The sequence below is a fragment of the Hyperolius riggenbachi genome, chromosome 4 (genome assembly GCF_040937935.1).
Source record: "Hyperolius riggenbachi isolate aHypRig1 chromosome 4, aHypRig1.pri, whole genome shotgun sequence".
NCBI classification, from domain to species: Eukaryota; Metazoa; Chordata; class Amphibia; order Anura; family Hyperoliidae; genus Hyperolius; species Hyperolius riggenbachi.
The window spans coordinates 402,902,798-402,922,422 of record NC_090649.1 but is presented as its reverse complement, the minus strand read 5'-3'; the positions used below and the strand labels follow the sequence as shown (position 1 = coordinate 402,922,422).

Sequence of the window (19,625 nt, the reverse complement as noted above, 5' to 3'; positions counted from 1 at the left end):
AACCCCTTCAGCATCTACAAGTAATGTATGCTGCATGCTTCTACATATAACTATTTCCATTTCTTTCTGCTCCAGTTTGCATATTTCTGAGCGTTCCACGGAAGGCATGTGCTGTGTAGAATTCAGCATGGCTCTTTTCATGAATGACATACTGTAAGTCTGTACATTTTTGGTCCAGTTCTGTCCTGTCCAGACAGTTAAGCATCAGTTTTCTATCAGTTTTACCTGACTGGACTGGAAATGGAAACCTTTTATGTGTAAACAAACTCATAGAAAACTGATGTGAAAGCATCGGACATTGCTAAGTAACACACGCTTTGCTCGCGTGTAGTGTGCACAGAGGTATCATTAAAATCTATGGAAAAGGGGCATGGGCTGAACAGAAAGACTTTGGAAAGAAGAACAGCAGATTATGTGAACAACTCACCCCAAATACTCAACATTAAAAATCAGGTATGTGCCATTTTTTTTTTAAGTAAAAATCCTATTTCTAGTGAAATGTGCATTTCAAAAAAAAACTAAATTAAATACATATGACCAATTTAGAAATCATGGAAAACGGGGGAAGTAAAATAAGGACAGATTTTTATTAATGTCACATAATTACTAAATAACATGATTGTAGCCATGTTAGTGCATTTGTAGCATCAAAAATGGTTGCGTTCTGAATGAAATGATCTGTAAACCTGTATTTAATAAAATTGTCACAGGATTAGCTTCCAGAAGTATCCTCCTTCATCCGATCATCAGAATCAGTACAGAATAGTGGCACATGAACATTTGAATAGCAGAGTCAGTTCTGTAGGTATCTATACACACATCAATGTCCCCCATTGTCCAATGCTGCAAAATGATCTATCCCTCTCCGTTCGGATTCTGACCAGAGAGGGATTGATTCCTTCCACACACAACACATCAATCGTCAACAGATTTAAACTACAGTTGTTATTGCTGCATGTCGCAACTCGCAAAGCGTCATTTGCCTAATCACGTGCCTGTACCCACAGTGCAAGATCACTGAACTGATCACTCGTCCCTTAAAAATCGACCAGTCATCAGAAGATTCGCAGACAAAATTGCAAGGTAGGTATGGGCCTTTACAGAACTCAATAAATCTGCAGTGTATCTACTACCTGCTTTCATGGAAACAAACAAAGGGTAACAGCCTGTGTTTACATATTAGCTGTCTGCCAAGGAGTGCCACATTTCTGTGCTGACACAGCTGAGAGATTAAATTACACTTGTGATTACTTACAGATGGCCGAATTAGACAGGCTCATCTCTAAAACACACAGGGTGCATTTCTCTTTGTTTTCCTTGTGTCCTGTGCAAAAGTTCAGGTCCACTTAAACAAGAGAACAGAGAAAGAGCATAAACAGCCATAGTTAAGAGTACGGGTATTTGAGAAACATGTACTTCTGAATCTAAAGTCAATCTGAACACACAAAACATGCACACGAAAACACATTTGTGTGCATGACTGCAATAGTGAATAAAAACATAATATCCCAGGATCACCCTGTCACTAGCTAAGTAACTCTCATAAAAAGTGTAAAATGGAATGTTACAGTAGAGAAATGTCTCTAAAACTAGTCTATACATACACACTATAAAAGAACAAAGCAATGATTACTGATCAAAAAACTCAAATGAAAACCATGGTTTTGAAATGGAATTTTAAAAATGCACAAAAAGAAACCTTTGCTTTAAAATGATAACCCTAAAAGATCACAATTTCTATGCTGAACTGAGTTTTTAGGCTTTTATCAGACATCTTTACTGTTACCCCCACATCTGTGACATTCCTCCTCACTATATTCTCACAAGAGACAGAACTGTCTCTTTATATTCAGATGCTCATGTGTTGCAAACTATTGAACTCTTTTTCATGACTGTTTATGTTTGTACTCAAGTCTTACATCAGAGTAATTTAAGGGAAAAGTGCCTAAATGGTATTAACTTCAGTAGAGGATTCTCCATAGGCACCCCCCTTTAATCTCCCTTCAATCACTGTCCCAGCGATGGGACCCTCCTGAAGCTGGTTGACAAGCCCTTGCCGACAGAGCGTGGCCACACTGCGCAGACATAGACGGCTCACACCTGCACAGTAGCACGAAGACAAACTGGCACAGCATTTTCTATCAAGCCCAAGCAGTGGCTCCAGGTTGCTGCGCAGGCATGAACCATTGTATGGGAGTGTTACCATAGCTTCAGGGAGTCCCAGATCTGAAATCGAGGTAAGTATCTACATTTGTGTCCAAAGAATCGCACAGGTTTGCTTTACAGTGTACCAGAGCCTAAGATTGGGTACAAAATCACATATATATCTGAGAAGAGGGAAGCCTCTGGATCTTAATGATGTTTCCCACATTGTCCTCTGGTACCCCGTTGCCACTTTTAGACCATCCAAAGATTATTGACAAGGGATTGCAAGAGCACGCTCATGCCAGAAGAGGAGCATGGCCAACAAGGGCAGCACGGTGCACTCGAGCCAGAAGGGAGCATGACCCCGACCAGCTGGAGCATCCCGGGCACCGGCGGAGGACCAGATGACACTGTACGAAGCCTCATTTCTGAACCCAAGCTTCGGCTTGGGTTCCCCTTAAGTAATACAACAACCTCTAAATATTTGGACATTTGGGTTATTTCAATTCTGTACTAATTCTGATGATCTGACAAAGTGAGTGACTCTCGAAAAATAATGCTATAACGATTTTTGTAAGTGCTAATTAAAAGAGTATAACATACAGTACTCAGCCTATTTTTTAACATCCTACATAATCTCCCAAAGGTATAGTATTCTTTGAATTTCTAAGTTCAGAAACATTGTCACACTTGTTACCTGCTTATAGCAGAGGCCGTTGAATGATATAAAACATAATACAGCCATTCCGTTTACTGAGGCAGTAAATCTAATGGGTTAGTTGTCAGCAAGAATGTATTGTATAATGCTGTGGTATACATTATGTATTGCAGCACTTTCCTATTTAAAAAAAAATAGAGTAGTCCTATGATTTCACTGCTTGTGAGGTACATAAAAGTGTTATCTTTCTGATATTACTTCGTGAAAGTTTCTCAATCCACTTCTGTACTATTGTCCATTCTGTACAGACACCTTTATATCCATTTTGTGTTTGTCACAAACTGTGCTTCGTCTTAACGTTCACGGCATCTTTCTCTATCCTTTTAATGTCCGATCTATTGTATAACTTAGAAGTTGAAAGGCGAAACAAACATGGTGATCTTTGAGACGTGCTTGGCTTGGAACATTCGATCTAAATACTCCGACATGTCTACATCCACTTCTATGGTCTGAGGTCCTTGCAGGCTTTGCACAAGTAAAAGCTCTCCAGTCTGCCGATCGGATCTTTGCATCACAAAGTTCCCCCTGCTGTTCCCTCCCACTATTCCGAATCTCAGGCTGTCTGGGCCTGGTCGCCCAGGTGCTGATGCTGTTGCCATACGGAAAAGTGTAACAGGTGTGGGTAGATTTGACGGTAAAGAGAGGTAGTGAAAGGAGATGGTCTTTGGAGCAAGATGGCAGGCTCGATTGTCTATTGGACAGGGGTTTCGTTCACATTGCCTAGGAAGTAAAATACAAATTTTTACTAGTGTAGAAGTTAAAGAACACATAAAAATAATGCAATAATTCTCAAGCATATGTATAGATAGTTCCTGGCAAAAACATTTCAAAGCTGTGACTTTTGCAGCTGCTGAGTGGTGTTAGCCATTCCACTTGACCTTCTGATTGCCCGTGTTTGACCTTCAGCTGTTTACCTGCTTAGTCTGTATGCCAACTTGCCTTGACATATAGCTTTGTTCTTTGATTACGCCTGCTAGCTGCCAGTCTCAACCATCTGCTTGGATCCCTGACTCTGTCAGTCCTCTGCCTGCTCTGACCTCTAGCTTGTCAATGTTCAAATGATGAGACGGCACACAACTGCTTCAGCAACTACTGTATTGGAAATACAGGAAAATAGGACACAAAATGTTTTGGGCAGAGCCCTTCCTTGCGTGACCTCTAGCTTGTTCCTGACTATGCTTTGTTCTTAATCCTAGCACCTGAATATCTGCCTTAGCATCCTGTGGACTATCAATTCTTACTGGTGGGGCATAACCAGGGGTCGCAACCTGGCAGTCGCGCAGTGAAATAGCCTACTTCCCATTAGGGGTAAGAGCCCATCCTCCTTTGTGAGATGCTTTGGTGAAGACACATGACTACTTAGATTTTGAGCCTTGAAGAAGCCTGTGCCTAACACAAGTGCTCAGGTAAAGTGGTATCCACATTTTCAACTGTCTGGCCAACTAAAGGAACCTAGAATCAGGAATTATTGAAAAAAAAGTACTACTTACATAGGAGATGTCTTCACATAGCTGATGTTTCCATTGGGTTTTGGACATTCTGGAAAGACACACTGAAAGCCCCCTGCAGTGTTTATGCATGTGGCACTCCTGGAGCAGTTGTGAAGTCCAGAGTTGCATTCATCTATATCTAAACACAAAATAAACAGCTAAATTTTACAATGATGAAAATGCAAAATGGTTTTGGGTGCTTTGGGGTCCATGGCTGTCCATGTGGATGACCCCAATTTTGAAGACCCTCAGAGGTAAGTACAGGGGTTTTGGAGGCTAGTTTGTGCACAGTTATGTTAGATAGCAGAGAAGTAGAGTTTTGTCTAATTGTCTAAATAGAAAAAAAAAAGAAAACAATTCTGAAATTGGCTTATATGCTTGCAAAGCAGATCACAATGCAATGATGTCACCACATTGCTACACCCCCTAATACTTTCCTGCTAGAATGAGCTCCAAAACTGAAGGATCACTTTGTGGAAAAAAAAATGTTCAGTGTGAATCTTGTCTAAATGAAGGATAATTTGTAACATTTTCATCTCCAGTCTGTCAGCTCAGGTTTTAGAGCACCTCCAAGTCATGCAAATTAATTCAGTGCCGACTATATTACTTAGGTAATCTTTAACTGTGTTCACCAAAATTAATCTATTGTAATCAAAATTCTAAACCCTATGCTCACGGTGTCTGGCAGGATTGGGCGCAGACATTTGCTACACTGTGGTGTGTGGACTTCCTCATTTAAGGACGCTTTCACACTGGTGCGGTGCCGCACTGCTACCGCAGCCTAATGAAACCCTATGGGGAAGTTCATACTTCCCACGTTGTGGTACGCTGTGCCGGAAGTGCCCAATCTAATGCTAGCGCAGAACTACTTTACCGTGCGGGACCCGCAGCGTTTTGCGCCAGCCTGGAAGTCATGTTAGTCTGCAGAGTTTATAAAAAAGCTGCCAACGTTGTGGCACGCATGCACTGAAGTTTATTTTACAATATGCGTCTGCAAACCCAAAGCAGTAAGTGACCGCAAGCACTAATCACTTCCTGCTTTGCTGATGGCCAGGCAGGGAACACTGTGTACTAAGGTGTGTTCCCTGAAGGCCTGTTTTTGGCGTTGCGATGCAGTGCGGCGGGTGCACCGCACCATAACGCTACTGCCAGTTTACAACCAGCCTAAAGCTAGACCTTCCTTCTCATGGTGCCTATTGTTCAATTCCCTTTTTCTCCTCTGTTTTCTCCTAGGAGATAATTCTTCATCTTCTAACTTTTTAACACTGTACAATCAAAAAAGTGCCAAAAAGTAGGTGGAAATAATACTGTCAAAATTATTCGGAGTATTTTCTAGCTTGCTAGCGGTCTAAAGGGCATTTTATTGATAAGGTCACACCTAGACGAAAACTTAGGAGAAAAAGTGATGTGGATCGGGCCAAACGTTGCTAGGGCTTCAGCTAGACAAGACAGAGAACATTTATATCACGCTTTTCTCCTGGCGGACTCAAAGCACCAGAGCTGCAGGCACTAGGACACGCTCTATAGGCAGTAGCAGCGTTAGGGAGCCTTGCCCAAGATCTCCTACTGAAGAGGTGCTGGCTTACTGAACAGGCAGAGCCGAGATTAGAACCCAGGTCGCCTGTGTCAGAGACAGAGCCCGTAGCCATTACAGTATCCAGCTAGCAAGCAACTTATTTTGTTCCCGTAACCAGTGAGGTGGTTCATGAGCCATGGCAGAAGAAAATCAATTGTGCTGTTCCCTACTTGGGTTTGCAATGCACTTCATGATACATTTCAACTACTATTTGTAACGCTCGGTGAAGCACAGAGAGGTCTGATTACCGGTGAACTGCAGTATCACGGGAAATACAGACGTATATCAGATTATATGTGATCTGCAGTATCACCGATAATCCAATATACTAGCTAACCTCTGGCCACCTGAGTAGAGTGTAGTGATTGGTGCAACAGTAATATGGAGGACAAGCCTCAGTGCAGCAAGGAGAACTGCACAGATTCCTTCCACAGGTCTGAGCTCTCCGAGACGGGAGGAGTCAGACTTACAGTGGGAAGGAAAGTCCGAAAGTGACACTCAGGCGCAAGTGTCACTAACGGGACAAGGAACCGCCTCCAATCGTGAGGTCGGTTCTCGAGGTCGGGCAAGCCAAGTCGTAAACACACTGACAGATAAGGTACAGATACAGTAGGCAGAGGCGGAGTCTAGGTGCAGGCAGGGTTTGGCAACAGGTATCAGAAATATCGGAGTACAAAATCAGGAGGCAGAGGCGGAGTCTAGGTACAGGCAGGGTTCGGCAACAGGTATCAGAATAACGAGGTACAAGGTCAGAGTTCAGAAGGATAGTCGAGGCAGGCAAAGGTCATAACATATAATCACAATCAAACTAGTACTTTAAGCTATCAACAAAATCTAGCTTAGTGTAGGATTACAGCTCCAGCTGGTCCCGGCACACTAACGGATCTGACTAACGGATCTGGGTGCTCCCACGTATGTGAACGCAACGCCAGACAAGGAACAAATGAACAGCCGGCAATATATATACCTAAATGCCTTTCAGCACCTCCCTAAGTGCCGAACCAATAGGGAGAGGTGCTGGCGTCAGCTGACCAGCCTGGTCAGCTGACTCTCCTCAGGAAGTCATAAATTATGTCTGAGTGCGCGCGCGCGCGTCACTCTTACTCCTGAGGGACTACATGTCCCAGCTCCAGCTGCCCCGCTCTGCGGAGTCTCCGCAGCGGGGTTATGGGCAGCAACCGCCGCGTCCCGCTTGCCCGGAGAGAGCCGCCTCATGCAGAGGAGAGGCGGCAGCCTCTCCGTGTGTGGCAAGCGTCTGTACGCGGAAGGAGCCGCCTGCCGCCGGATCATGGCGGCGGCTCTTCCGCGTTCTCACAGTACCCCCCCCCCCCGAGGAGTGGACTCCGGACAGCTCCTTCCAGGTTTCCCTGGATGTAAAGCATGAAATTCCCTAACCAAGTCATCCGCATGCATACGGTTCCCAGGTACCCATTGCCTTTCCTCAATGCCGTACCCCTTCCAATGTACGAGATACTGCACCGAGTTTTGTACAGTACGTGAGTCAATGATCTTCTCCACCTCATACTCGGGTTGGGCATCGACTAAGACAGGAGGAGGAGGAGTGGGGCCCACCTGGACTGCGGGTTTGAGAAGTGATACGTGAAAGGACCTCACTCCACGCATGCTGGTAGGAAGATTAATGGTATATGTGACATTGTTGATCTTCCTATTAACTGGGAATGGGCCCACGAACCTGGGACCAAGTTTGTCAGAGGGTTGTTTCAGGGTCAGGTGACGGGTTGACACCCAAACCAAATCTCCTGGTTGGAATTTCCACTCTAACGAGCGTCTCTTGTCAGCCTGACTTTTCTGACTCTGAAATGCTCTCACAAGGTTGTCTTTTATGGTCCTCCACATGACCCTAAATGTCCTCTGCCAGGCCTCCAAGGCTGGGAACGGACTGGACGCAACCGGCAGCGGGGAAAACTTAGGTAACTTCCCGGTCACTATCTGGAACGGACAGAACCCCGAGGAAGAACTCTTTAAGTTATTGTGCGCAAATTCTGCGTAAGGTAAGAATTTAACCCAATCATTCTGCGCTTCAGCCACGTAACATCGTAAGAATTGCTCTAAAGACTGGTTGACCCTCTCAGTTTGGCCATTAGTCTGTGGGTGGTAACCCGACGAAAATGACAGTCCCATGCCCATTTGGCGACAGAATGCCCTCCAAAATTTTGAGACAAACTGGACTCCCCGATCGGAAACTATGTCCTCCGGAATGCCATGCAACCGGAAAATATGAGTGATGAACAGGTCGGCCAATTCCTGGGCCGAGGGGAGTCCTTTCAAGGGCACGAAATGGGCCATTTTACTAAAGCGGTCGACTACCACCCAGATGACCGACATGCCCTCCGACCTCGGAAGCTCCCCCACAAAATCCATGGACAAGTGGGTCCATGGCTCACTCGGGGTGGGCAAAGGCTGTAAAGTACCAACAGACGCCAGCCGGGAGGGCTTGCTTTTTGCGCACACCGCACATTCCCTGACAAACTCCTTGCAGTCGGCTGCCAGAGAGGGCCACCACGCACACCTTGCCACGAGGTCTTGTGTCCTAGACGCCCCAGGATGTCCCGCATTCTTGTGTGAGTGAACCAACTCCAAGATCTGGAGCCGAAAGGGCAGCGGGATAAACAAAACCCCCTCAGGTTTTCCTTCTGGGACATCCTGCTGGAAAGGACCCAAAGTTTCCTTCCAGTTCTCCCACGTCTCGGTAGCGGCTAGCACCAACTTCCGTGGAACAATGGTCTCAGGAACAGAGGGCTGTGCTGTTTCTGGTTCAAAACACCTAGAGAGTGCATCTGCCTTGGTATTTTTACTACCAGGAGTGTATGTAATCAAGAATGTGAACCTCGAAAAAAATAACGACCATCGAGCCTGTCGGGGGCTTAATCTTTTAGCCCCCTCGATGTACTCGAGATTCTTGTGGTCGGTATAAACCATGATCGTGTGCTCCGCTCCTTCCAGCCAATGACGCCACTCCTCGAAGGCTAATTTGATGGCAAGGAGCTCCCTATTACCTATATCATAGTTTTTCTCTGCCGGAGAGAACCTTCGGGAGAAATAGGCACACGGGTGTAATCTCCCCTGAAGACCTGAACGTTGGGACAGCACAGCCCCCACTCCAACTTCTGAGGCGTCTACCTCAACTATAAATGGAAAAGAAGTGTTCACATGCCTCAATATGGGTGCCGAACAGAACAATCTTTTTAGAACGGTGAATGCCTGTACGGCCTCGGGAGACCAGTGAGTGGTGTCTGCCCCCTTCTTAGTAAGACTGGTGAGGGGTGCAACTACTGTAGAGTACCCCTTAATAAACCTTCTATAGTAGTTTGCAAACCCCAAGAAACGTTGTAAAGACTTTAACCCCACCGGCTGCGGCCACTCCAAGACTGCGGAGACCTTAGCAGGGTCCATAGACAGGCCCGAGGTAGAGATTATATATCCCAGGAAAGCTACCGACGTGACCTCGAAAATGCATTTTTCCAACTTAGCATATAATAAATTCTGCCTCAGCTTGTTCAATACCCATCTGACATGAGTTCTGTGATCAGAAAGATTGTTAGAAAATATAAGAATGTCGTCGAGGTAAACCAGAACGAACTTCCCCAACACTTTTCTAAAGACCTCATTAATAAGTTCCTGAAAAACGGCCGGGGCATTACATAACCCAAAGGGCATCACCAGGTACTCGTAATGCCCGTCCGGAGTATTGAAGGCCGTTTTCCATTCGTCACCCTTTCTGATCCGTACAAGATTGTATGCCCCCCTTAAATCCAGTTTCGAGAATATCCTAGCCTCCGTGACCTGTGTAAAAAGGTCATCTATTAAGGGCAACGGGTAGCGATTCTTTACTGTGATCTTATTAAGCCCCCGGTAGTCGATACATGGCCGTAAACCCCCATCTTTTTTCTTAACAAAAAAGAACCCTGCCCCGGCGGGTGACCGAGATGGCCGAATGAAGCCCTTGGCTAGGTTCTCACGAATATATTCTCCCATGGCCACTTTCTCGGGTCCCGACAAATTATACAGATGGCCCCGGGGAGGAACACAACCTGAACGGAGGTCGATGGGACAGTCGAATGGCCGATGTGGGGGCAGTTTGTCAGCTGCCTTGGGACAAAATACGTCGGCATATTCAGAGTACTGATCTGGCACACCTCCCACCTGAACTTGGGTTTGCCCCAATGTCAATTTTCCCAAACACTGTTGGAAACAATGCGGTGACCAGGAGGTTAACTGCCCCGTGGCCCAGTCTATTTGCGGCGAATGGGTTTGCAACCACGGCATGCCTAGGATAATAGTGGAGGTGGACATGTGTAACACAAAAAAACGTAATAGTTCCCCATGCAGTACCCCTATGGTGACTTTCACCTCCGGAGTCTGTGACAGTGGGCGTTCCCGTTGCAGCGGGGAATCGTCCACTGCCGTGACCTGAATGGGGGGATTCACTGGAATGAGGGGAATACCCAACTCCTGAGCAAATGCAAGATTCATAAAATTAGCCGCTGAGCCGGAATCAATAAATGCTTCAGTGGCTACTGACTTATTCTCCCATGTAATCGTACAGGGGAGAAGCAGTTTTTTCTCCTTAAGGGGTGAAAATTGTGTGCCTAGGGTGTCACCCCCCACTACTCCTAGGCAGACCCGTTTCCCGACCTGTTAGGACAGTTTCGCACCCTATGCCCTGCCTCTGCACAGTATAGGCACAGTTGTTCCGTCATTCTCCTCCTCCGCTCCACCTGGGTCAGCTTAGATCGACCAATTTGCATTGGCTCTGGTGGAGGCAAGGCCGGAGAGGTCGAGACAGACGGAGTTGTTGTTACTGGGGATGCAACAGCCGGTACTGTGTACGAAGTCACCCTGACCCGGTGACTACTCCTAGCCTGCCTCTGATGGCGTAGCCTGCGATCTACTCGAATGGCTGACGATATGGCTTCGTCAACTGTCTTGGGCTCGGGCACAGTCAACATTAGGTCGGAAACCTCTTCCGACAACCCAGACAGGAAGTAGTCCATGAGGGCAAAATTATCAAATCTCGAGGTGACCGACCACCTACGGAACTCTGCCGCATAATCCTCGACCGACCCTCTGCCTTGCCGTAAGAGTTTGAGCTTCCGCTCTGAGGACGCAGCAAGATCAGGGTCGTCATAGATTATGGCCATGGCCTTAAAGAATTCCTCCACTGAGGTCAAGGCAGTATCGGTAGCGGGCAGGTTGTATGCCCACGACTGGGAGTCCCCAGTCAACAAAGTTTTAACGAAAATGACCCGTTGGGTCTCAGTCCCAGAGGATCGGGGCCTTAACTCAAAATATGACAACACTCTACTCCTGAAATTCCGGAAGTCAGACTTGTGGCCGGAAAATTTATCAGGGACAGGCATACGGATGTCATCACTAGGAGGGGATCGCACTGAATCAACTGATGTCTGGAGGGTTCTCACAGAGCCCGATAAGGCATCAATTAAGGCTTTGTGCTGGCCTAGTGCTTGATGAATGCTATCCACCGAAGTGGCAAGCACAGTCAGAGGATCAGTGCGTTCCATCAGTATTTTTGGTCTGGCGTTCTGTAACGCTCGGTGAAGCACAGAGAGGTCTGATTACCGGTGAACTGCAGTATCACGGGAAATACAGACGTATATCAGATTATATGTGATCTGCAGTATCACCGATAATCCAATATACTAGCTAACCTCTGGCCACCTGAGTAGAGTGTAGTGATTGGTGCAACAGTAATATGGAGGACAAGCCTCAGTGCAGCAAGGAGAACTGCACAGATTCCTTCCACAGGTCTGAGCTCTCCGAGACGGGAGGAGTCAGACTTACAGTGGGAAGGAAAGTCCGAAAGTGACACTCAGGCGCAAGTGTCACTAACGGGACAAGGAACCGCCTCCAATCGTGAGGTCGGTTCTCGAGGTCGGGCAAGCCAAGTCGTAAACACACTGACAGATAAGGTACAGATACAGTAGGCAGAGGCGGAGTCTAGGTGCAGGCAGGGTTTGGCAACAGGTATCAGAAATATCGGAGTACAAAATCAGGAGGCAGAGGCGGAGTCTAGGTACAGGCAGGGTTCGGCAACAGGTATCAGAATAACGAGGTACAAGGTCAGAGTTCAGAAGGATAGTCGAGGCAGGCAAAGGTCATAACATATAATCACAATCAAACTAGTACTTTAAGCTATCAACAAAATCTAGCTTAGTGTAGGATTACAGCTCCAGCTGGTCCCGGCACACTAACGGATCTGACTAACGGATCTGGGTGCTCCCACGTATGTGAACGCAACGCCAGACAAGGAACAAATGAACAGCCGGCAATATATATACCTAAATGCCTTTCAGCACCTCCCTAAGTGCCGAACCAATAGGGAGAGGTGCTGGCGTCAGCTGACCAGCCTGGTCAGCTGACTCTCCTCAGGAAGTCATAAATTATGTCTGAGTGCGCGCGCGCGCGTCACTCTTACTCCTGAGGGACTACATGTCCCAGCTCCAGCTGCCCCGCTCTGCGGAGTCTCCGCAGCGGGGTTATGGGCAGCAACCGCCGCGTCCCACGCGGCGGTTTCTGCGTGCCCTGCCGACGCTTGCCCGGAGAGAGCCGCCTCATGCAGAGGAGAGGCGGCAGCCTCTCCGTGTGTGGCAAGCGTCTGTACGCGGAAGGAGCCGCCTGCCGCCGGATCATGGCGGCGGCTCTTCCGCGTTCTCACACTATTGATGGAAGCTTCAAAGCTGTACATTGTGCTGACATTCCAGCATATGCAAAACATTATTTTTTGGAATAGTTATATGTCATGTTTTCCTATTGCAATATTAGTCCTTGTCATGTGGGATAATGGAATCTTACTTGGCTGTCAAATGCATAAAGTATTATTACTATTATTTTAATTATAATCATTATGCCCTGAGCATAATTTAAATAGTTAGCTTGCTAAGGTTATTATTCTTTGTCTGGCTTCCTGTAATTATCTTTTGTTTTATTTTATAAACTAGCATGCTTTTAGTGTTAATTCTGTTCAATTAAAAATTCTTTCAAATATTTACAAGTTTATATGAAATGGAATGAAGCAGTTTCTTTTTCCTATAAATGGTGAATCACTGAAATTCCCGAGTTTAAAGAGTAACTGTCGGGCATAAAATAAAAAATCTATTCTTTATGTTTATCTGGTAAACAAGTAATAAGGATGCTAACCAGGCAATCCAAAAGTTAAAACCACTATTACTTTTCTTGTTGATAAATGATCATTCCCTGGTATTACTTTTCTTGTTGATAAATGATCATTCCCCAGTTTACCTGACTATAATCTGGTACATACAAAATTTAGTACACAAAAAGGAAGTTGCAGGGCATGCCGGGTTGCCCTTTTTTGCTTCTCTACTTTCTCCTCAGACTTAACTAATGCAGCCTGATTGGCTGAAGCTTCTTTCCCTCCTGTTTTTTCCTCCCACACCTCTGTTCCTCTCTGATTGGCCAATATTTCTCATGCTGAGACAATGCAGTTTCTATAGTGAAGGGCGGGCAATGCATACACAATCAGGCAGAGGAGAGTAAAGAAGGAAATGACATCAGGATTGGCTTCAAAATAGCCACAGTTAAAATGGGAAATGCGAAGAAGGATTTTCTCTTTTTTTTTTTTTACTGTGGACAGTGCAATACATATGTTATGTAAGTAGAGCAAGTATTTATCTACTTGTTTTTTTTCTGAGATAGTATGGCTGACAGCTCCTGTTTAAAGTCCAGCAGATGCAAAATGTTGGTGTGCTTCCTGACTCAAATTTGCTTCATTCTCCTTAAATTGCTTTGATTCCAATTGCAATTGCTTTGATTCAATAGTAATTGCAATACAGTATAGATTTTGTGTACCTAAAGAAAACAAATAATCCAAGAGATGTTTAAAATAGTTACTTTCATAGGTATTCTGTGCAGAAGACCTGATCAGCATGGCTTGTCCTGCTCTCATTAAATAGGAACTTTAACCCAGGATTGAACGTCATCCCAAACAGTAGCTGATACTACTGATTGGGAAGATGAGAAATCTTTACCTTTTCTCCAACTGAGCATCAGGGACGTCTGATGGCTGATATTGTGGTGAAACCCCTCCCACAGTGTGATGTCAGGACCATGATCCTGACAGTTTACTAACCCTGTTGCATTGTGGGAAATAACAGCGGTTTCCAACTGCCAAGCATACAGTATATCTTTCTGCGGAATGTTTGTTTACTGAGAGTTCTATGCACAAACTAAAGATGTTGCCACCTGTGATAAATTTCAGAATGTAAATTGGGGTGAGAAAAGATTTTAAAACACTGACTAAATCATTTATAAATTAATATTGTAAAAGAAAAAAAAGCAATTTAATTATGTTTAATTATGTTATTTTCACTACAGTTCCTCTTTAAATATCCCCAGAAATGTCTGTCAGTGTGCATCTGAGGGCCCTTTCACACTGGAGCGGTGGAAAATTAGTGCTGTACATCTCCCCACTGAGCCGTTCTTTTCCACTAAGCCACAGCCTGCAGAATCACCAACAATTCCGTAGGATGCAATAGGGAGATACACATGGGCATCAGTAACCAGGAAGTATGGCAGCGCAAACTGATGCCATTGCCATGTGCTTTACCGATCTCCCGCGGCTATGCAGCTTTTCCAAAATATTTGAGAAGGGCTGTGACGGCCTCAAGCTGCTTGTGAGTGGAGCTCCAGAGAGGATTGGCTGCAGAAGGGGAAGGAGAGGATCGCGGCAGCTAGGTCAGGTGAGTTTCCCTGCAGTTGTAGTGTAGTGTAGTGTAATGCAGCTGGGGAGAGGGGGTGGGTGCAGCAGGTGTTAGTGTAGTGTGTAGTGAAGTGTAATGTAGCTGGGGGGGGGGGCAGCAGGGGTTAGTGTAGTGAAGTGTAATGTAGCTGGCGGGACAGCAGCAGGGGTTAGTGTAGTGTGTAGTAAAGTGTAGTATAGCTGGGGGGCAGCAGGGGTTAGTGCAGTGTGTAGTGAAGTGTAATGTAGCTGGTGGGGCAGAAGGGATTAGCGTACTATAGTGCAGTGCGGTGTAGGTGTGGGGAGCGGCAGCAGGAGTTAGTGTAGCTGGGTAGGTAGAGTAGCTTAGAGACATCTTGGGGTGAAAAGGTCTCCAAGACACCCCTGACCCATAGACGCACCTAGGTTTAGTATATTTTTTCCCCTGATTTGTGCCCTCTAAACATAGGTGTGTCTTATAGTCCAGAGCATCATATAGTCCAAAAATGTTAGTTAATCCTACTGTAATTACCTCCCATGCATTAGCAGTAGACACCATTCCCAATAGCCGCTGGCTTTGATTCTGACCAGTGGTGGCGTTACACTGGTGAACACTGGGGTACTGCCCACCCACCAGGAATCACTGCTCCCCCCCTGACCACTCTCCCCACCCCTACTCCCACACTCAGTAACATAAAGTTAACGGTTTCCAGACTCCAGCAGCATACACTGAACAGGATTGGGTCTGTAGAAAACTCTCAATGTGAGCCTTAAGTGTTAAAGGACTTACGAGCCCAAATAGGTAAAAAAAGAGAAGTACCTTAATCACTTTTAAATGCACGGAGGACGCCATCCGCGCCCTCTGTGCAGTTCCGCCGGGTCCCTGCAGTGTGATAGCCCCCCGTGCCGCTCCCGACCCCACGGACGGTGTCGGGCTCCCCTTCCTCTCCGAAGATGGCCGCCGGAGCTGGCTGCGGCTGCGCAGTCCGCATACACATTAGTGCGGCTGCGCAGCTCTAGGGCCCTCGCTCCCGATCCACGCACAGTAGCGTGGATCGAGGGGGGAGGCCCTAGAGCTGCGCAGCCGCACTAACGTGTATGCGGACTGCGCAGCCACGGCCAGCTCCGGTGGCCATCTTAGGAGAGGAAGGGGAGCCTGACCTCGTCCGTGGGGTCGGGAGCGGCACCGGGGGCTATCACACTGCGGGGACCCGGCGGAACTGCACGGAGGACACGGATGGCGTCCTCCGTGCATTTAAAAAGTGATTAAGGTACTTCTCTTTTTTTACCTATTTGGGCTTGTAAGTCCTTTATGTAAGCCAAGGGTCTTATCTGATTGACATAATTACCTTACAATCCTTGCAGGATCCCTTGTAATTAATGTATCTGCTTGACACTTATAGCAGTAAGTAAGAAAGGCAGACGAGGCATTATCCACAATGCTTTGGAGTGTTTATTTGCCAACTATCACCAGCACAGACAAGTTACAAGCAGCAAAAATGTGACTGCCTAACAGTAAGTGACTGTTGGTCTCTGAGGAAGCGGAAGTGCAGCAAAACGGCTGTTAGGCCATCACATTTTTGCTGCTTGTAACTTGTCTGTGCTGGTAATAGTTGGCAAATAAATATTTCAAAACACTGTGGATGGTGCCTCGCCTGCCTTTCTTACTGCTGTATTGAACTGTTTTTATGCATGAGTGCACACCACAGGAGTAACCAATCGTCACCTTAAGGTCCCACAAGTGCATTTGGTGCCGACTCTGTGACTCTCCAATTGTCCATTTGTCTGCCTGACACTTATATTTGCAAACAATTCTCTACCTCCTTCTGAATGAATGCTTTAACGTTGTCAGTCAACAGTAATAGAGTCTAAAGAATGCTTACTAGATAAACGCTTACTGTTTTTCTTTTAAAGTAGCCAATAAATAGTATTATCTGGATTCAAAACTTCCTGTCTGTAAAAATACATGCTCTAGTCTGCAGCAATGCTTAGCTACTAAGATAAGGAATTGCACAGTGTTTCACTCCCTCCTGCCTCTTTCCCCCTCCCCTTGCTTGTAGAGTGGTCAGACACAGGCTGGAATGATTTGTCTGTGATCTGTCCACACAGGAGCAGCTTGCTAGCAGGTGAGTATTAAATCATGCCAGCCAACTAACCAGGTACAATCGCAGGTAATTGTACTTCCATAGCAGTGCCACCATGTGGACAATTTGCTCTGCTCGAAAGCCTCTGAGTTCTGTTTGTGATACAGTATTTAGATTTGTTCTTATTATTGCTGACCCAGTTAGCCCGAATTTTATCACCTGAGTTAGGCAAAAAATATCTGCCATGCAAACATCGATTTTGATAATCCAAATGGACCCCACCAGCCAGCCGTCGAGCCCCCTTCGTGCCCCCCCCCCCCCCCAAAAAAAAAAACTTGAAGCTGGAATTAAAATGTCTGTATAATTTAGTACTGTACTGAGACAGGAATGTACCAGATTTATACATGTATAAGTGAATACTTGCTGCCTACAAGCTGGTTCTAGTCTAAAGCTGAATACTCAACTGACGACGAGTATTCCCCATATCTATCTTCCTGTCAGCAGGTACACATGACGTCACGTGACAGCGCATGATGGGTGCGAATAGGAAGTCAATTGATTGCGGTGCTTTGCATGGAGTAGTCACGGATCTTGAAGATCTGATCCGCTGTGACGGTCATTATTGCCACAAGTCGGGAAACGTTGTTTGCGTAATCCCACACCTGTACCGACATCACGAGATCACAGAAACAATTGCTCATCGCTCAACAAAAAAATGGCAATTGTTGGAAAAATGATTATAGAAATCACACAGGGCCTTTAGGTATTTGCGATGCTACAGAGGCAAAGATTTTTCTAGCATTAACCGTTCAAGTGGTTCATACAGCGACTTAAGTCCAAGTGGAAGATTTAACCGACCACTTTGAATGTTTTAAGATTGGGAAAAGGAAGGTGGTATTGTGCTTAGTGTCACTTTCCCACTCTATACAGTTGGAGACAGTTGGAGTTGGAGACCTTGCTATAATAACGGTTCCTGTTCCTTTCTGTGGTCTTTGCATTCCCGTATCTTTATGGAGATACCACAAAGCACTAACAATGGAGAAAGGTAACAGAAATCTGGTTACAGGAGCCTGCCACTATCCAAGATCAGTTACATAGCAACTTTTATTATTACTCGAGATAGAATGGGCAAGATTTTATTTCTATCTGTTTTCCTGTAAGCGAAATAACCCATCACTTTACTAGTCACTAGAAATGTTCAGTGAGATGCAAAGAATTCCACTTTGCATGCAAATTTTGTGCAAATTGTATGCAGCGTGCAATTAGGCTAATCAAAAGCACTTACTATTGATTTTGATTGGTCTAGTTCCTAGCTACATACAATTACTATGAAACTTGCATACAAGTCAGAATTATTTGCATCTTATTGACCTGCATTACTAGTGACATCCTGGAATCTACTTTGAGCTGATATTCCTTTTGCTCTATATTGAGACTCCATTTCATCCTAAGAGTAGTTGACTTCAGGCCCCTTTCACACTGGCGCATTGTGTTACCCTTTTTCGGCGCAGGGTAATGGCAAGCAGGTTTTTAAAAATGTTTTTGGCTTTTGCATTGCGCCTCGCATGCATGGAAACGTATTTTTTCAATACACTTCTGTGCAATTCAAATTTCGGCCAGAGGAAGGGAGCACTAGAAAGTCTTACTTCCTGCTTGGCCTGCAGCCAGAAGGGAGATTACCGCGCATTGGCGTGCTAATCCCTGAAGGCTATTTTTAGTGTTATGCAGTGGCGTACCTAGGGCATTTGACACCCGGTGCTGGTTATTAAAAGACAACCCCCCCCCCCCCCAAAAAAAAAAACAAATATAAAAAAATAAAAAAAATGGGCGTGGCCATAACCTGCGGCGAAAAATGGGCATGGCCATGACCAGATGAGGGCGGAGCTAACTAATTTAAAGTGAACCCGGGATGAGAGTGATATGGAGGCTGTACCCCCAGGAGGGGGAAGCAGGGCTAGATGGAGGGGCTGTGGAGGCAGTGGTGGGGAGGGGGGACATATCCCCCCCTCCCTCACCTGGGACCCCTCCTTCTGCCTCTCTCTTCCCCCTCCAGAATAGCGGCCCCAGTATAGCTAGTATAGTTGCCCCCAATATAGCTAGTATAGTTGCCCTTAGTGTAGGTAATATAGTTGCCCCCAGTATAGCTGCCCCCAGTATAGCTAGTACAGTTGCCCCCAGTGTAGCTAGTATAGTTGCCCCCAGTGAAGCTAGTTGCCCCCAATGAAGTTAGTATAGTTGCCCCAGTATAGTTAGTATAGTTGCCCCAGTATAGCTAGTATGGTCGCCCCAGCCAGTATAGCTAGTATAGTTGCCCCCAGACAGTATAGCTAGTATAGTTGCCCCCAGCCAGTACAGCTAGTATAGTTGCCCCCAGCCAGTACAGCTAGTATAGTTACCCCAGCCAGTATAGCTAGTATAGTTGCCCCCAGCCAGGATAGCTGCCCCCAGTATAACTAGTATAGTTGCCCCAGCCAGTATAGTTGCCCCCAGTATAGCAAGTATAGTTTAGTTGCCCCCAGTATAGCTAGTATAGTTTAGTTGCCCCCAGTATAGCTAATATAGTTGTCCCCAGTAAGCTAGTATAGTTGCCCCCAGTAAGCTAGTATAGTTGCCCCCAGTATGGCTAGTATAGTTGCCCCCAGTATGGCTAGTATAGTTGCCCCCAGTATGGCTAGTATAGTTTCCCCCAGTATGGCTAGTATAGTTGCCCCCAGTATGGCTAGTATAGTTGCCCCCAGTATGGCTGGTATAGTTGCCCCCAGTATGGCTGGTATAGTTGCCCCCAGTATGGCTGGTATAGTTGCCCCCAGTAAGCTAGTATAGTTGCCCCTAGTATGGCTAGTATAGTTGCCCCCAATATAGCTAGTATAGTTGCCCTTAGTGTAGGTAATAT

At 46.0% G+C, this 19,625-nt stretch overlaps 1 protein-coding gene across 2 annotated transcripts in view; it reads right to left on the bottom strand.

The window, feature by feature from the left end:
* Positions 1-568: 568 nt before the first annotated feature.
* LOC137504197 (transmembrane protein 87A-like) overlaps positions 569-19,625 on the bottom strand; it is a 234,116-nt gene continuing 215,059 nt past the window's right edge. For both annotated transcript variants that reach the window (XM_068232293.1, XM_068232294.1), the window contains 2 exons: positions 4,354-4,492; positions 569-3,583 (listed from right to left, as the gene is read on the bottom strand). In XM_068232293.1, the coding sequence (XP_068088394.1) occupies positions 3,211-3,583; positions 4,354-4,492 (512 nt within the window). In that variant the 3' untranslated portion in view covers positions 569-3,210. The remainder of the gene's footprint in view (positions 3,584-4,353; positions 4,493-19,625) is intronic.